Genomic DNA, 20072 nt, shown 5'->3' on the forward strand with positions numbered 1-20072 from the left:
ATGGCGTAAGGCAGTTGAAAGGGATAGAAATTATGTGGAGAAATGAAAATATTGTTCCTAAAGGATGTATCTACACACTGTAAAACTTTCAAACGTGTAGAATAAAAGATGGATTTTAAAAAAAATAGTGTGCATTTCTTTTGGAGTGACCCTCATAATTCTATTCTTATGGAACCTATGGGTGACACGATATAATTTCAATTTTGGCAACCTCAAGTTTGAGCAAAAGTGAAGGGGAAAGTTATATATTCAGAAAATCTGTGGCATTATTAAGATGGGGAAGGCAGTCACTATTGATAAAATCCAGTGAGAGTTTAAGTAAGCAGATAATAATTAAGACTGTAAATGAGCTTTACATCATTCTTGAAAAAATCCTAATATTGAAAAGAATCAAGGAGACTTTTACTATGTAGTATGATATTAACAGAGATTGTTGGAAGATAAAGTAAACACATTACAAAAGGAATAAGTTTTAAGAAAGCTTTTTGTTGTTCTCAAACTCAAATATGGCAGAGTCGATGAGGAGGAATATGAGTTACCTTTTCTGTGAATGTTTAACACAAAAATGGAATTTATTATGAATTGTTGGTTGGTCAAAGAGAGGTGAAAGATTTCTTGGAGGATTGCATAAAGGCAAGAAAGTGAATGAGAAAATGACAGACAAATTACAAGAAGCGAAAGAAAGACTGAAAGGGTAAAGGTAACTATGATACATCATACAGTTGAAGCACTGAGTGGTACCAGGCACACAAACAAGACTCAACTCCTAATTAAACTTTCACACGAAGTCCTTTATTTGTCTGAATACTTAGCTATGAATTCAGTCTTATTATATTCTTATATGAATATGAATTCAGTCTTATTATATTCTTAGCCCCATCATGAACCACAGACCTTGCCGTTGGTGGGGAGGCTTACGTGCCTCAGCAATCCAGATAGCCGTACCGTAGATGCAACCACAACGAAGGGGTATCTGTTGAGAGGCGAGACAAACATGTGGTTCCTGAAGAGGGGCAGCAGCCTTTTCAGTAGTTGCAGGGGCAACAGTCTGGATGATTGACTGATCTGGCCTTGTAACACAAACCAAAACGGCCTTGCTGTGCTGGTACTGCGAATGGCTGAAAGCAAGGGGAAACTACAGCCGTAATTTTTCCCGAGGGCATGCAGCTTTACTGTATGAATAAATGATGATGGCATCCTCTTGGGTAAAATATTCCGGAGGTAAAATAGTCCCCCATTCGGATCTCCGGGCGGCAACTACTCAAGAGGTCGTCGTTATCAGGAGAAAGAAAACTGGCGTTCTAGGGATCGGAGCGTGGAATGTAAGATCCCTTAATTGGGCAGTAGGTTATAAAATTTAAAAAGGGAAATGGATAGGTTAAAGTTAGACATAGTGGGAATTAGCGAGGTTCGGTGGCAGGAGGAACAGGACTCCTGGTCAGGTGAATACAAGGTTATAAATACAAAATCAAATAGGGATAATACAGGAGTAGGTTTAATAATGAATAAAAAAAATAGGAGTGCGGGTAAGCTACTACAATCAGCACAGTGAACGCATTATTGTGGCCAGGACAGACACGAAGCCCACGTCTACTACAGTAGTACAAGTTTATATGCCTACTAGCTCTGCAGATGATGAAGAAATTGAAGAAATGTATGATGAGATAAAAGAAATTATTCAGATAGTGACGGGAGATGAAAATTTAATAGTCATCGGTGACTGGAATTCGATAGTAGGAAAAGGAAGAGAAGGAAACGTAGTAGGTGAATATAGATTGGGGGAAAGAAATGAAAGAGGAAGCCGCCTGGTAGAATTTTGCACAGAGCATAACTTAATCATAGCTAACACTTGGTTCAAGAATCACAAAAGAAGATTGTATACATGGAAGAAGCCTGGAGATACTGACAGGTTTCGGATAGATTATATAATGGTAAGACAGAGATTTAGGAACCAGGTTTTAAATTGTAAGACATTTCCAGGGGCATATGTGGACTCTGACCACAATCAATTGGTTGTGAACTGCAGATTAAAACTGAAGAAACTGCAAAAAGGTGGGAATTTAAGGAGATGGGACTTGGATAAACTGAAAGAACCAGAGGTTGTACAGAGTTTCAGGGAGAGCATAAGGGAAAAATTGACAGGAATGGGGGGAAAGAAATACAGTAGAAGAAGAATGGGTAGCTCTGAGGGGTGAGGAAGTAGTGAAGGCAGCAGACGATCAAGTAGGTAAAAAGACGAGGGCTGGTAGAAATCCTTGGGTAACAGAAGAAATATTGAATTTAATTGATGAAAGAAGAAAATATAAAAATGCAGTAAATGAAGCAGGCAAAAAGGAATACAAACGTCTCAAAAATGAGATCAACAGGAAGTGCAAAATGGCTAAGCAGGCATGGCTAGAGGACAAATGTAAGGATGTAGAGGCTTATCTCACTAGGGGTAACATAGATACCACCTACTGGAAAATTAAAGAGACCTTTGGAGAAAAGAGAACCACTTGTATGAATATCAAGAGCTCAGATGGAAACCCAGTTCTAAGCAAAGAAGGGAAAGCAGAAAGGTGGAAGGAGTATACAGAGTGTCTATACAAGGGCGATGTACTTCACGGCAATATTATGGAAATGGAAGAGGATGTAGATGAAGATGAAATGGGAGATATGATACTGCATGAAGAATTTGACAGAGCATTGAAAGACCTAAGCCGTAACAAGGCCCCGGGAGCAGACAACATTCCATTAGTACTACTGACTGCCTTGGGAGAGCCAATCCTGACAATACTCTACCGTCTGGTGAGCAAAATGTATGAGACAGGCGAAATACCCTCAGACTTCAGGAAGAATATAATAATTCCAATCCCAAAGAAAGCAGGTGTTGACAGATGTGAAAATTATCGAACTATCAGTTTAATAAGTCACTGCTGCAAAATACTAACACGAATTCTTTACAGACGAATGGAAAAACTGGTATAAGCCGACCTCGGGGAAGATCAGTTTGGATTCCGTAGAAATACTGGAACACGTGAGGCAATACTGACCTTACGACTTATCTTAGAAGCTAGATTAAGAAAAGGCAAACCTATGTTTACAGCATTTGTAGACTTAGAGAAAGCTTTTGACGATGCTGACTGGAAAACTCTCTTTCAAATTCTGAAGATGGCAGGAGTAAAATACAGGGAGTGAAAGGCTGTTTACAATTTGTACAGAAACCAGATGGCAGTTATAAGAGTCGAGGGACATGAAAGGGAAGCAGTGGTTGGGAAGGAAGTGAGACAGGGTTGTAGCCTCTCCCCAATGCTATTCAATCTGTATATTGAGCAAGCAGTAAAGGAAACAAAAGAAAAATTCGGAGTAGGTATTAAAATCTATGGAGAAGAAATAAAAACTTTTGAGGTTTGCCGATGACATTGTAATTCCGTCAGAGACAGCAAAGGACTTGGAAGAGCAGTTGAATGGAATGGATAGTGTCTTGAAAGGAGGATATAAGATGAACATCAACAAAAGCAAAACGAGGATAATGGAATGTAGTCTAATTAAGTCGGGTGATGCTGAGGGAATTAGATTAGGAAATGAGACACTTAAAGTAGTAAAGGAGTTTTGCTATTTGGGGAGCAAAATAACTGATGATGGTCGAAGTAGAGAGGATATAAAATGTAGACTGGCAATGGCAAGGAAAGCGTTTCTGAAGAAGATAAATTTGTTAAGATTCAAGTGTCAGGAAGTCGTTTCTGAACGTATTTGTATGGAGTGTAGCCATGTATGGAAGTGAAACATGGACAATAAATAGTTTGGACAAGAAGAGAATAGAAGCTTCCAAAATGTAGTGCTACAGAAGAATGCTGAAGATTAGATGGGTAGATCATGTAACTAATGAGGAGGTATTGAATAGAATTGGGGAGAAGCGGAGTCTGTGGCACAACTTGACTAGAAGAAGGGATCAGTTGGTAGGACATGTTCTGAGGCATCAAGGGATCACCAATTTAGTATCGGAGGGCAGCATGGAGGGTAAAAATCATAGAGGGAGACCTAGAGATGAATACACTAAGCAGATTCAGAAGGATGTAGGCTGTAGTACATACTGGGAGATGAAGCAGCTTACACAGGATAGAGTAACATGGAGAGCTGCATCAAACCAGTCTCAGGACTGAAGACCACAACAACAACAACAACAACACCATATTCTTAGCAACAGCCTCTACCTTAACTATACAAAGCTTACCTACATTTTGCTGTTCCTTTGTATACCCTTGTCAGTCTCAGATTTCAGAATTCATTTACCCACCCAGTTATAGGAGGGGTCCTACAGTTTAGAGTGGTCTCCAAACCATGGTTCCTATTTAGAATTTTGCATGTTAAAAAATTATTGCTGTAGATAAAAAAAATCAGTAAGTGACAGAAAATATCCTAGGACCAACAGATGCTGAATCGTGGACAACTGGTTTTGCAGCCTCACACTTACTAACCAACCCAATGAATTATCATTATTTTGCACTGCTATGTACGATTCACCAATTAATTTACAGGTGCATGGCAAGTTAAGTAAATGTTGTTACCAGCTATTTCATTCCATCTACAAATTCTTGCCTGGTCTTTTCATCAGTAGCTTTTATATGTTCCCTTTTTTACTGCTTGAATTTGTTTCTTCTCTCTTCCCTTCTTCAACTCTCTTTTCCTAACCTCCCTCTCATTTCTGTACTCTTTATATGGATATCTTTTCCCCATTGTGTTCTCCCATCATGCAGAATACATGTGTAGATGGTAATTGTAATGCTTTGTCCAACATAGTCACCCTGTTGCTACAGAGTAGTATGGAAGCACATTCTGTCAATCATTATCTACGCTTCTGAGAAATAATACATTCATTTTAAGGCAAAAGTATTTTGTTCTACTCATGCACATCATTTAACCCTGACAATATCAGTTTTAAAGTAAGTGATAGTCTTGCATCACACACCTAAATAACTGCTGACTTAAAAAATGTGGTTCTCCATGAAAATGGTAGAGTGAAATTTATGCTCTTCTAATATCATAAATTATAAGGAAAATAGTTCCATTGATTATTTTGAATTCCATTTCATGTATTTGAAAAATGTGTGTTTTTTCTTGCCCTTACCTGTGACAACCCCCCAGGTTCTGGTGGTAGTGACGGATATGGTGGTGGCAGTTTCAGAAAATCAGTTCCATTTGCTGGCATTCCAAGTTGCTGGGATCGTCTATGCAAACCTTCCAGCATTTCACGAAGGCTTTTACTCACAAATGCAGCTGGCTCTCCATCTGTTGCCATGACATCTACCTAAAAATCAGACACCAATATAAATGACTGCCTCAACTCAGGATTGCATTACATGAAAAATGAAAAAGTATATCACAGTAATCACAAAGGATAAGCAGAGTGGCTACCCATTTCCAGTTCCAAACAAATTTATACTATAGTGACCATCATGAAAATAGGTAGTTCAATGTCATACCCACTGTGTGCCATCTTCAGATACGAATCGTTCTGATCTGTCCATTTCACAGCTTTGTTGCCACATACGTACTGTAGCAATGAAGGTTAGCACTAACTTACGTTCAGCATTCCCACATGATATTGTGTTTTCAAGTGCGATTTCAGTTTTCCAAGGAAACATGCACTGACTCGTGTTTTGTAGTGAGCATAAACAAGAGCAAAAGTCTGTTTGTATTGCTATTCCAATCAGCTTGCATAAACAGTGACAAAGACGTTTGAAAACAAACTCAAACTATCGTATCAAATGTACTGAAGTTTTTACACTGATCTGGCCAATGGTGTAAAAGCCAGGAGTAATACATATCTTATGGTATTTCCAAATTGGCTGTATGCCATATTAACACTGCAGTGACATCAGCAGAAACTCCCGACATGAGGAAGTGTTTTCATTCTTTGAGAAAAGGTTACAAATGAGAACAGAAATCTATGGACATTGACAATTTTAACAAAAAGTTGGTGCCTAAAATTGTGCTTGGTTGTGACGACACAGGAGGGTATCCACTGATTAGAAAAATACAGGGTAAAATTAATTATTCTGGCTAAGAGACACCTGTCTGGCATCTTCTCACTCATATGTTGTTGGTTCAGAGAGTTTAATGAGGGACAAGAATTTTTAATGGCATTCTGAGACACCGCATCAGCGAGAGCTAAGTTTTTGTGAACAATGCAATTGTTGCATGCTAAGGACAATAGTCTTGTAGTATACTTAGGTAAAATTTAGGTTACACAAAACCATATGAATAAATATGTCTTGTTTGGGTTTAACAGAAGTAATGGCCTGAAAGTTCCTGCAGTTGCTTTTGTGTTGTGTGTGTTGGTGTTTTGGGTGATGGTGCAGAGATGAACAGCAGTAAATAAAATTTTTATGGGGAGGTAGGATACCAGGAGACATTGCATTCATTGGTGATAACACAATAATGATGTCTCAAATGTTACTAAAATTAATGTTACAGTCCTCTACACAACTTTCTCACTGGATGTTTCTATACACAAAACCATATGAATAAATATGTCTTGTTTGGGTTTAACAGAAGTAATGGCCTGAAAGTTCCTGCAGTTGCTTTTGTGTTGTGTGTGTTGGTGTTTTGGGTGATGGTGCAGAGATGAACAGCAGTAAATAAAATTTTTATGGGGAGGTAGGATACCAGGAGACATTGCATTCATTGGTGATAACACAATAATGATGTCTCAAATGTTACTAAAATTAATGTTACAGTCCTCTACACAACTTTCTCACTGGATGTTTCTATAAGGTTCAACACAATGCAAATTCACCAGTGATGACTGTTTCGTTATACAAAAAAACAGTTTCACAGCTCTTATGGTATTTTATTTTTTATGTCAGAATACTTTTACGTTTTCAAGACAAAGTAAGTATCACATGCATCTATAAACTTTGAGATTGTTCATATACTTTTTCCTAGAGGTTGAAGTAAAAATAAAATTTCTTGTAATGTTAGCTTTTATTTATTTATTTTTTTGTCATGGCTGGCAAGAATTTTCTTTTGTAAGGTACTCTATCACATTCTAGACTAAAAACAGAAACATTTAATATTATTTTGGAATTTTTACTAACATTTGAAATTATCTTTAACTGGAAATTCTGTAAGATGGTGAGATGACCTCACGATTACGATGTCATGTGACTAGGGCCTACCGGCGGGTAGACCGTTTGCTGGGTGCAAGTCTTTCAATTTGATGACACTTCAGCGACTTGCGCGATGATGGGGATGAAAGCATGATGATTAGGACACCACGACACCCAGTTCCAGAGCGGAGAAAATCTCTGACCCAGTCGTGAATCAAACCCAGGCCCTTAGGATTGACATTCTGTCACACTGCCCACTCAGCTACCGGGGGCGGACAGATGACCTTCATCTGCCTATTTCCATGATGGTCACTATAGTGGCTAGTAATTTACTTTCTCTAAAAGCTCTGGTCTCAAACACTTAAATTTGAACACTTAATTTGTTTCATTAATTCTGTGCTGTGCCAGCATTAAACCTTGTGACAGTTTCAGCAACTACGTGTCACGAAGCTCAACTTACTAACCTGGGGTTTAAAAATTTCAAGTGGATACATTAACAGTTAAAATTAAATGCTTCCAATTTCTTCCCACCGTGAATCTTTTTGGGTCTTTTAGAGTGATTCAGTTTTACAAAAATAGCTTCAGTCCTGATTCAGGGTGCAGTTCAACTATATGACATTTCTCACTGTGTAAGTATTCAAATTGATCTTCATCACGAATTTGTTAGTCTAAGCATCTCAAGAGTAATTAATACATCTGTGTTTTTATTTATCAATGAAAATAATCAATTTTTGAAAATATAATGTAATTGAAAGGTAAAAAATCTAGTCACCAAGTGGTGGCAGGGCAACAGAAATCTAAAAGTATTTAAATACGCAAGCTTTCGGAACCAGTGGCTCCTCCTTCTGATAGTGTTTTCATTTGATTTTCCTCCATATTTACTGCTGATGTATTACTGGCTTTTAATAAACTGACCATTGATGAACAGTCTCACACATATTATTTATGTGCCAGGAACACTTTTTTTCATAGTAATTCCTAAGTAATACTGCGAAGAGAACAAAGCCTTGCTCATTTCTACTTATTTATTCCTAAATTTTTCCATTCCTCCCTCCACCATGTGAAGCTCCTATATAATTTATAAAATTATTAAAATGACCTCAAGGTACGTTTCCCAATAATGCGAAAATTGATATGTTCTGGAACTTGGTGCTCACAGATTTGGCGGAAAGTGCATTACCCAGAACCAGGAAGAATCATAATAACTCTTACTAGCTGTTAAATTTAACATAAAGTTAAATTGCGCACAGATAGTCATGTGTACTGTTGCACCCAAAGGAACATCAACATGCAGGCACTTGTGACCAAGAACAAGTGTGCAACAGTGGCAATTACTGTTTGTGACTTTCCTCAGTGTGGTATCACGTAACAGTTACAGTTGATGAATGGCTCCACATTAATAAGATGTTGAAAGGAGGTTCACTGTTAGACTGTACAGAGACTGAAAGGAGTTACATTACTAGATTGTGCAAGGGTGATCAAGATATGAAAGGGGTCACTCTGCAACAATGGACTGGAAGTTCTGGTTTTGTTAGAACATTTTTAAGTTTATCTGCGTAGATGCTTTGTATTTATCAGCTTAAACCTGCATTTGCTGTGGTTTATGGCTTACAGGGGGAGGAGGCTGCAGCACACACAACAAATAGTTACTGCAAGTACATAATCGCACAGAGCATCCAGTGGCCACGTGCATTAGCTATTTTAGTATGGCTTGAACAGCATATTTTCTAGTAGTGTAGAACACAATCATACATAATAAGAGTGTCACAGTAATGCCTTTGCACCACAGCTACTTTTCTGTTGTCCACTAGATAGTTTAAATTATGATGTATACAGCTTGCTGTATTAGGCAATGCAGTCCCTGTGGCTGACTTATGAAAAATTAAGTTTTAATAATGTCAATACCAGTCACAAAGCAAGAACCACTTTACACTATGCATTACAAGCCTTAGCTCCTTGCCTGATGACCATTCATAACACATATTACATTATAATACTTAGCTAAACTTAAATTATGTAACATTAGGAAATATGACATTCTGCACTTTGTTGCTGATGTATTGGTTCTGGTATTTACCAATGGTATGTTGTTTAATGAACAAAAGTGTAAAAATAACTGTCTATTGGAAACTTCATAAAATTTTACGAGGGTGGGTTGAAAAATTCTTGGAAACTTTTCTATTTTTCAATGTAGTCTCCTTGTAGATTAATCCACTTGGTCCAACGATGTTCCAGTGCCTTGATTCGTCTCGAAAATGTGTTTCCCCCAGGCCTGCAAAATAGTTGTCAACTCCGGCTATCAGTTCTTTGTTTGAAGTGAATCTTCGTCCGCCAAGAAAAATTTTCAGTTTTGGCAAGAGATGGCAGCCTGATGGAGTCATATCAAGTGAATAAGGTGGGTGTGGCAATAATTCATACCTTAGTTCATGTAATTGTGCCATGGTGACGGCACATGTGTTTGGGTGCGCATTGTCTTGATAGAAGATGACTTTCTACCTTTCTAACCTTGGCCTTTTTTCGCGTATCTTTCGTTGCAATTTGTCCAGGAGGTTAGCATAGTATTCTCCAGTAATTGTTTGCCCAGTGGGGAAATAATCTACAAACAGAATTCCCTTTGCATCCCAGAACACTGATGCCATGACCTTTCCCGCCGAAGGAATTGTCTTTGCTTTCTTCGGTGGCAGAGAATCAGCATGCTTCCACTACTTTGACTGTTGTTTTGTCTCTGGGGTATAGTAGTGCACCCAAGTTTCATCTGTGATCACAAACCAGTGCAAAAAATCTTGTTCGTTTCTCCTAAAATGGGCCAAACATTTTTCTGATATGTCCATCCTCACACGTTTTTGATCCAGTGTCAAGAGTCACGGCACCCATCTTGCATACAATTTTTTCATTTCACGCACTTTCAATCGGTGATCCTCCATGACCATTTTGTACACTTTTGCAATGATTTCTGGAATAGTGACACATCTTGGCCGACCACTGCGTGGATCATCATCTAAGCTTTCCCGACCAAATTTAAATTCATTTGTCCACTTGACAACAGTTGAATATGAAGGAGCAAAGTCCCCCAGTGTTTTTTTGGAAATTGGCATTGATGTCCTTTGCTTTCATACCTTTCTTTACAAAGTACTTAATCATTGCTCGAATCTCGATTTTTTCCATCTTCACAAATCACTATGTGGGAACAACAACAGAGCCATGTCACTGCCACAGCCCTCTTCTTCCAAGAGCACTGATGTGGCACACGTTTACAGGCAACAGGCCAATGAATATCTCGTGAACAACTCTTTGCGCTAGAGCTGACCTCTCTTGGTGATTACGAGAACTTTTCAAACCACCCTCGTATTTGGTTGCTATTACTTTTGTATTGTTCTTTTCATTTCCCACTTTTGATGTGGCTTACTGGTGTTTAAAGTCCTTGAGTTCTCAACAGAGAGGTACATTTTAAAACAGATGCTTTAATATTGTAAGTTTGGTGACAACACTTCACATTTTTGTTTGATGGTATGATTTACTACAATAACCAGTCTAACAACAACAGATACAGCACACTATGGGTTCGGACAATGGGAACAATTCCCTGTCACTCTGAGGCATTTACATTAATCACTGGAAATTTTCTGTAATTGTTAAAGACATATTTAAAATGGGGAAATAATAAAAGATGAAAGCTGTACTACAATGACATTGTTTGGCTATGTGCTGGAATTATAAGCTTATACATAAAGGAATTATTAATAAAATTAAATAAGAATGAAAATTAGTGAAGCAGAAACATCATGAAACTGGAAATCAATTCTATACTACTTCATAACTACAGTAGCATACTAGCAAGCCAAATTAACGTGGAGAATCTTTGACAACTATATGCAAATACACGATTTTTGGTTGTTCTGTGGTTTATTATGCACAATTCATTTTTCTAATTAGTATAATAATGTCTGCTTGTGTTTTAAATTAAAATTTCAGAGTTCGATATATAGTAATAGTAAAAAACATGAATCTGAGTAATTTAGTACTTGAACTAAATTAAAGTGACTAGAAAAGTAAAAATTATCTAAAAATAAAATTCATTGCTTTACTTTGAATTAAAAGAAATTACCTTATTCTACCAAGTATCGTGTTTCATCATACTAGTCATCTGCTGTCACATGTAATGAATTGAAAAGATAACAAAATCATCATTTTGGCTACTGTTACACAACACAGTTCTGGCTCTAGGATGTGAAATAATCAGATAATCAGAAGCAGATCACAAAAAAATGCTACCACATGCAAGAGTACAATTATCTTCTGGTAAGTTGTCTTCTTGCATACACATACCACAATATAGCTCTCACACAATCTCTCAGTTCATGGTGTTATTGTCTCTCCTGAGTTTCCTTCTTTAACACTGGCTCCCTTCTTGAAACTCCAAATAATTCTAAACAGATCAAAACCCAAAAAACTTCAATAATTGACAGACTTTACATATCTCATTTCCTGTACTATTTCTTCTCTCTCTCTCTCTCTCTCTCACATGCACACACACACACACACACACACACACACACACACACACACACACACACACACAAATACTTTTATCATTTTGTTACTGTTACAGTATTTATTCTTCATTAATATATTGAATGAACTTTTCTCATTTTGTTACTGTTACAATCTTCATTCTTCCAGGAAAATCCATTAATATACTGAATGAATGAGGTATTTGTGCTCTTTCTACATGAAGAATGATGAACAACTGGTTTTAGATGGTGCCACGAAATTTTTGGCAAACTGCCTGACGTCAATAACTTGCAGCCATGATATTTTGGGACAGACTGGCGAAAGTACAATGAGCTCTCCCGTTTAAAACCACATCTGTGCATGCATAGTGATATCAGATCAATCATCTTCACATGGTAAAATTGCAGAATGATGCTGGTACTGCAAAAGCACTGTGTTTTCCATATTAGGATTTGATGCATTATCTAACCGGAAACTAACTCTGAAATTTTAAGTATGGCAAAAATTTTTGTCTCTAGGTGTTTGGGATAAAATAACATTGAATTCAAATGTAAGCAGTATAATGGAGAAACCAGGAACTGGATAGAATGAAATTTTCACTCTACGGCAGACTGTGCACTGATATGGAAGGTAGGAGACAAGGTACTGGCGGAATTAAAGCTATGAGGACGGGGCGTGAGATGTGCTTGGGTAGCTTAGTTGGTAGAGCATTTGCCTGCGAAAGGCAAAGGTCCCGAGTTCGAGTCTTGGTCCAGCACACAGTTTTAATCTGCCAGGAACTTTCAGGAACTGGATGTTAAACCCCTAAGGTAATTACGTAAGAATTGTTCATAATCCAAAGTGCATCCGTCTAAACTTGCAACGACTGTTAGAAATTAATGTATATACAAACTGCCAAAGCTTGTGTATAATTTGCTTTGTTGGTAGTTTTACTCTACAAGTGAGAGTGTCTTCAGATTTTTATTACCTTGGCCATATGGTGAAAGTTCCAACCTATGCTCAGTGCCATTGTCAAACACAGAGTCTAAAACATTCTGCGGGAATTCATCTGACACTGTCTGTTTTTAAGAACCAGCAGAAGAATTTTTCACGATAATTTGAACACTATGTCCAATTTTTTGACACAATTTGAATTAGCCACAATTGTGAAACTGACATGCAGTAATATATCAAACAAGGCAGAACAGGTTAAAGATGAAATAATGAGTATTATGTTGCAGCCCAAAGTACTGTACACTTCTGTGAATCTGTTGAGTTCGCTTGACACTCATGGACATGTGATAGCTTCTCTATCTTTCAAGTGAACATGATAAGTTAGCTTCTCTAACTTGTAATATTCACTTGAAGATTGGAAATAGCATTGTGCCATCTTTATTGGCTGCAATCAGAACATACATTGAACAATAATTAATAATGTTGACAGGATGGCAGATGAAAATCTTTTGTCCATTGTATTTAGACAGAGTCCCATTACTATGTGACTGTAAAGAGACAATTAAGTAAGTGAACAATTTTTGGTTTGGTTAAGTCTTATTTCAACAAGACAAAATTCAGATATCTGAAATATCTAGTCAGCCAAAATTTGAAACTTCTAAGTATTATATAACTATAGTTACACACACACACACACACACACACACACACACACACACACATATGTCTAAACTGTTCATAAAACCCAACAGGAGAATACGACAAAGCTCTCTTCAATATGAAGGCTGGTTTGAACCTGGCAGTGTTTTAATAAGCACGATACTGGTGGAGATAGTATTCCTGAAATGACAATAGCCAGTTATAGGAGTATCTATAGTTTAACATGGGCTTTGAACCACAGCACAACTTGGCATTTTTTACATAAGCAAATCAGTGCCAAAAGTGAAACAAGTGATAAGTGAAAAATCCTCAGACTGATTGAGGATTGAACCTTGGACCTCTGGACTTGTAGTCTGACACTTACCAACTAAGACACACAACCACACATTGGCAGGTTAAGTTAACCAAATCCACCTGACTTTCTTCAAACCACAAAGCAATTATGTTCTCATTACCTTTATACTTTAGATAATGCAGTTGATATTGCAGAACAATTTTATTTTGTATTACGGCTATCAGTATCATTATCTTAAATATTCAAGCCATCACTGTTATGATGACGATTTTGTGTGCATGTTGTTGTTGTTGTGGTCTTCAGTCCTGAGACTGGTTTGATGCAGCTCTCCATGCTACTCTATCCTGTGCAAGCTTCTTCAACACCCAGTACCTACTGCAACCTACATCCTTCTGAATCTGTTTAGTGTATTCATCTCTTGGTCTCCCTCTACGATTTTTACCCTCCACACTGCCCTCCAATACTAAATTGGTGATCCCTTGATGCCTCAGAACATGTCCTACCAAGTGCTATGAATTATGAACTTGTGATTTACATCACTGCTAGTCTTAATGGAACATTGATTACTAAATGCATGCTCATCAGGTAAGTAGGGGAATGGACTTTATTCAACTTAATCAAGAACTATGTCACATTAATTTATATTGTGGCTCAGATGAACATACCACTGAGAACTATTACTGTTTGGTTTATGGACGAATAGGCAATTTTTATTTATTGTTACAGAAGTTAACTGTATTCTGTAAACATCGTTGATCCTAAGTGACAATTATAACATTGGCAATGAAATGGTCACAGTTTTGGGTAACCAAACACTACTAAGGATGTCCGATTTCTCGATCTTTGGCAGAAATATGTAAACTGTCATCACAACTTGATCACGTACCTAACTAGTTCACCTCTGCAACAGTCACAGCCACTGCCAGCCAGTCCAGTATTTCAGCCATTTAATGAGGCTCAAGAAGAATGGGAAGTTTATCAAAAGTGTTAAATCTTCAAATTTAACACATATATTTCGGACAACACAACAACACATATAAGTCACTGAGTAAGTGGACCTGTGAACAAGTCGGCATTCGATTAAACACTGAGTCTCAGTCTAGCGGCCGCTGCTCGGATGGCCGCTTAGGTGGCGCAGCTGCTGCATGGCTGGCAGACAGCGCCGCACGCAGAGGACGTGCGTAATTGCGCGGCGGCACTTTGAATAATCGGCGAGTCACAACACTTTTCCCCCCTTTGAAATGGTTGCACTGGTCTTGATGGAGGTGTCCTGGAGATGGCTAACGTCCATAGGCGTTGTTTGACTCGCCGTAAAGTCTCGAGGAGGAGGCTTCCCGTACGGACGGAAGTGTCCCCGATGATAACGGGTCGAGATGACAGGAGACGTAGGGGTCGAATCTACTGGGACTCCATGCACCAATCTGCCTGTTGCGGCAAGTCCAGTTGATATGACAGGAGACATGGGCAATGTGTCGGCGTCCGTTGGAGGAGGAGGCGAGTAGATGTACTCTGACAGAGGATGGTCCTCCGGTTCCTGCATGGGCACGTCTCCTGGTGGCGTCCGTTCTGGTGCTGGCATCGCGATGACGGTGAGAGGGCTGCGTTGTGAGTATTGAGAGATGCCAAGATCCCGAGCATCAGGTAGAGCCAAAGGTGGTGTGGCGGCATTTGGAACAGGCGTTGCTGGCACCCGAGGCCGAAGCTGGTCCGAATGACGCACTGCAACACCCGTGTCCGTCTGGATTTCATACAGGCGTCTGCCACAGTGTCATAAGATGCGGCCCGGGCTCCATTTTGGCTGCCTGCCATATCCCCGTACCCAGACGAGGTCGTCGGCGGTGAACCGGCCAAGTGAAGGCACCCGCGGCCGTGAGGTGGGGGGCTGCAGAAGATGAAGTAGCGTGCGGGGCTGTCGGCCATGTAAGAGCTCAGCCGGGCTGTGATCGCCCATGGGGGTGAAACGGTAAGACGCCAGGAACTGGAGAAGCGCATCATCAGCAGCAGAAGAAGTCAGAAGTTTCCGCATCTGAGCCTTAAATGTGCGGACCAGTCGTTCAGCCTCACCGTTGGATTGTGGATGGAATGGCGGGGCCGTGACATGCCTAACACCGTGACGAGCACAAAAATCCGCAAAGTCGGAAGAGGCAAATTGCGGACCATTATCAGTAACAAGAGTAGAGGGGAGGCCTTCCAAAGAAAAAATGCGGGCGAGAGCACTGGTGGTTGCCACGGTGGTAGGTGACGTGCAACGGACAATGAAAGGAAAGTTAGAGTAGGCGTCAATTACGAGGAGCCAATAAGTACCTAAAAAGGGTCCCGCAAAGTCAGCATGAATGCGCTCCCAGGGCTTCTCAGGCGAAGGCCACGGTGACAAAGATGACTTCGGGGCAGCGGCCTGTGACGCACAAGGGCCGCAGGCAGCGACCATGTGTGCGATTTCAGAGTCGATGCCAGGCCAGTACACATGACGTCGCGCCAGAGATTTTGTGCGAGACACACCCCAGTGCCCCTGGTGAAAGAGGCGCAAGACCGAAGCATGCAAAGACGCAGGTACCACAACACGCGGCGAAGCATTGTCAGTGGAGAGGAGGATAACACCATCCCTAGCCGTGAGGCGGTAGCGCAAAGTGTAGTAGTTCCACAACGGATCAGAAGTCTTAGCGGACGGGCGATCTGGCCAACCCTTCTGAATACAGCGTAAAACTCGGGAGAGGGTAGGGTCACAACCCGTAGCAGCCGCCAGCCTGTCCCCAGTGATGGGGAACCCGTCCACAACCCGCTGCTCGGCAACATCCAGATGGAAACACAAAAGTTCGTCCCGATCGAATGCCTGATCAGGACCCATGGGAAGGCAAGACAAAGCATCAGCATTCGCATGTTGAGCCGTTGGCCGGAAATGAATCTCATAATTGAAACGGGACAAGTAAAGAGCCCAACGCTGGAGGCGGTGGGCAGCCTTGTCGGGAAGTGACGTTGATGGATGAAACAAGGAAACAAGTGGTTTGTGATCCGTAACAAGATGAAATTTTGAGCCATAGAGAAAAACACCAAACTTATGAAGAGCATAAATGATGGCCAAAGCTTCTTTCTCAATTTGAGAATACTTTTGTTGGGCATCCGTGAGCGTTTAGGAGGCATAAGCGATGGGTTGTTCCGAACCGTCAGAAAAACGGTGCGCAAGGACTGCACCGACCCCATATTGAGAGGCGTCTGTGGCAAGAACAAGATGTTGGCCAGGTCGATAAGTAGCCAGGCACGGGGCCTGTTTCAGCATAGTCTTTAATTTCCGGAAAGCCGCGTCACATGACGCGGACCAGTGAAAAGGCACGTTTTTATGCAACAGGCGATGCAACGGCTGAGCCACCGACGCCGCAGATGGCAAAAACTTGTGATAGTATGCTATTTTCCCCGAGAAGGCCTGCAGTTCCTTAACACATGTAGGGCGAGGAAGGGCATCGATCGCAGCAACAGTGTGTTGAAGCGGACGAATACCATCCCGAGAGAGTTGAAACCCCAAGTACGTGATAGATGGCTGAAAAAATTGTGATTTCTGAAGATCACACTTAAGACCGGCAGTCTGTAAGACATTAAAAAGTGTGTGGAGATTTTGAAGATGTTCTTCAGTGGTGGAGCCAGTGACAACTATGTCGTCCATGTAATTGATACACCCCGGGACAGGGAGCAATAATTGTTCCAAGAATTGCTGAAAAAGAGCAGGGGCACTAGCAACCCCGAATGGCAAGTGTTGTTATTGATAGAGGCCGAAAGGCGTGTTAAGGGCCAGAAACTGCCGGGAAGCAGCGTCGAGAGGAAGTTGATGATAAGCTTCCGACAGGTCAATTTTAGAAAAATACTGTCCTCCAGCGAGTTTAGTGAACAGTTCTTCAGGACGGGGCATAGGGTAAGTGTCGATGAGGCATTGAGCATTTACAGTGGCTTTGAAATCGCCACAGAGACGAATATCACCATTGGGCTTAGCAACTACAACGACAGGAGAGGACCACTCACAGGAAGTGACAGGAAGCAAGACCCCTGAAGCAGTGAGACGATCCAACTCCCGTTTTACCCGATCACGAAGGGCCACAGGAATGGGCCGAGCTCGAAAAAACTTAGGCCGAGCAGTAGGTTTGAGCGTGATATGAGCTTCAAAGTCGTTTGCACGGCCTAACCCAGGAGAAAAAAGGGACGAAAATGTCGTCGACAAGGAATCCAGTTGAGCATAAGGAATAGCGTCAGAGACAATATTGACAGAGTCATCTATAGAGAACCCAAAAACGCGAAAGGCATCGAAACCAAAAAGATTTTCTGCGTTGCTCTGGTCGACCACAAATATGGGAACAGTGCCAACGACGGATTTGTAAGATACCTCAGCATTAAACTGTCCCAAGAGAGAAATCTTCTGTTTATTGTACGTCCGTAATTGCCGAGTGACAGGGGACAGGAGTGGAGAACCCAGCTGAAGATACGTCTGAGAATTAATTATAGTGGCAGCAGAACCGGTATCCACTTGCATGCGAACATCTCGACCAAGGATTTGGACAGTGAGGAATAACTTCCCTGAAAGGGAAGAAGTGCAATTGACAGACAACACAGAATCAGAAACAGCGTCATGTTCATGAACATCGTGTATGCGGTCGGATTTACAAACAGAAGACACATGACCTTTCTTTTTGCAATTGTGACACACAGCCCAACGTTGGGGACAATCCTCGCGTGAATGTTTCGTAAAACACCGAGGACATGAAGGAAGTTGCCGGGGAGTTTGCTGCAGTTTCTTAGTGGGTTGTTTACGGCTAGGCCGAGGCTGCGCGTGGGAGCGTGCTGCGGCCACGTCAGCCGGCGGGGACACGCTGCACGCGTCGTCAACAGTGCACAGAGGTTGTATTTCCCGGACGTCTCCCCACGCTTCTATTTGCGCCCCAGCGGCGCGAGAAATTTCAAAAGACTGCGCAATGGAGAGAACTTCATCTAGAGTCGGATTCGCCAACTGAAGGGCACGTTGCCGAACTTCTTTGTCGAGCGCCGACCAGATAATAGCATCCCGTACCATGGAATCGGCATAGGATTCTTTGTGAACGTCAGTAACAAATTGACACTTTCGACTGAGGCCGTGAAGTTCAGCAGCCCAAGCGCGATAGGACTGATTTGGTTGTTTTTGACAACGATAAAAGGCAACACGAGAGGCTACCACATGCGTTTGCTTTTGAAAATAGACAGACAGAAGGGAGCACATTTCAGCAAAGGACAAAGACGCAGGATCCTTCAGAGGAGCCAATTGCGACAACAACCGATACATTTGAGGTGAAATCCAGGAAAGGAACAGAGACTTACATGGTTGTTCGTCCGTGACATGAAATGCCAAGAAGTGCTGTCGAAGAAGTTTTTCATAATCAGACCAGTCTTCCGCCGTCTCGTCGTAAGGTGGAAAAGGAGGTACAGCCAACGACGAGAAACGCTCCGCATTTGACACCGCGACGAAATCGCGAATCGCCGCTGTTAGAAGCGTTTGCTGTTCAAGGAGATTTTGCAAGAGCTGCTCAACAGTAGCCATGGAACCCTGTGAGTCAACGGCAATTCTTAAATCTTCAAATTTAACACATATATTTCGGACAACACAACAACACATATAAGTCACTGAGTAAGTGGACCTGTGAACAAGTCAGCATTCGATTAAACACTGAGTCTCAGTCTAGCGGCCGCTGCTCGGCTGGCCGCTTAGGTGGCGCAGCTGCTGCATGGCTGGCAGACAGCGCCGCACGTAGAGGACGTGTGTAATTGCGCGGCGGCACTTTGAATAATCGGCGAGTCACAACAAAAAGCACTTTGCACTACATTTTCAGGCATGTGAGATTAAACCTCCCGATCACCAACAGCCCTGTTTGGTCTCTAAGAGTCCTCAGTTATATTACTTGGTTCAGAATTTAGCCCCTTGTCTAATCTGTAGGTGTTACAGTTGTCTGATGTATTATCTTTATTATCTGCAGATTTTTCCAACAAAATACATGTAGTGCTGGAAAGGCTACAATTCTTACAACATCGCAAATCACGTGCTGTAAGTTATGCATCTTAGACTGTAGATTTACATGTGAGGGTGGTAAATCACATGTGGATGTAGTGATTCGCTTACCCACTAAATAAGAATATTAAGGATATCCACACACAGGCTTTATGACAGGCTAACTCCTTCCTGGTTGATTTGCACGTGTATTTGAAATTTTGGATGTAGCACAAGAAACTTTTTCCAGTGGACTTCCACATTCCACATCTGGCACAAAGTCATAACAACACAGTGCATTGGGTTTCCATAAACAGGAACTCAAGATGCTCGAACGGTCCTTACTATGAGAAACTATGATCTCAACCATAAGTGGAAGCAAAAGTGGCCAAAGACATTGCTAACTAGGGCATAAACATCTATGGCAAGCTAAGACAGACTCACAAGCAACAACATCGGCAAGCCCCTGCACATAAGCCATACTGACTGGATATGCCAACTGCTATCACAGCTGACCAACAGGCTACCCCATGGAAGCTGAAAGCTCACACACTAACACACAAACAAACCGCCAATGCTACCCTAC

The 20072-nt window shown here is 41.1% G+C and overlaps 1 protein-coding gene across 3 annotated transcripts in view; it reads right to left on the bottom strand.

Annotated features, from left to right (window-relative positions):
* The window catches only part of LOC124805316, a 149425-nt gene that overhangs the window by 15275 nt on the left and 114078 nt on the right, over positions 1 to 20072 (bottom strand). For all 3 annotated transcript variants that reach the window (XM_047265832.1, XM_047265834.1, XM_047265833.1), the window contains one exon: positions 5108 to 5287. In XM_047265832.1, the coding sequence (XP_047121788.1) occupies positions 5108 to 5287 (180 nt within the window). The remainder of the gene's footprint in view (positions 1 to 5107; positions 5288 to 20072) is intronic.

The sequence above is a fragment of the Schistocerca piceifrons genome, chromosome 7 (genome assembly GCF_021461385.2).
Source record: "Schistocerca piceifrons isolate TAMUIC-IGC-003096 chromosome 7, iqSchPice1.1, whole genome shotgun sequence".
In the NCBI taxonomy this organism is placed as follows: Eukaryota; Metazoa; Arthropoda; class Insecta; order Orthoptera; family Acrididae; genus Schistocerca; species Schistocerca piceifrons.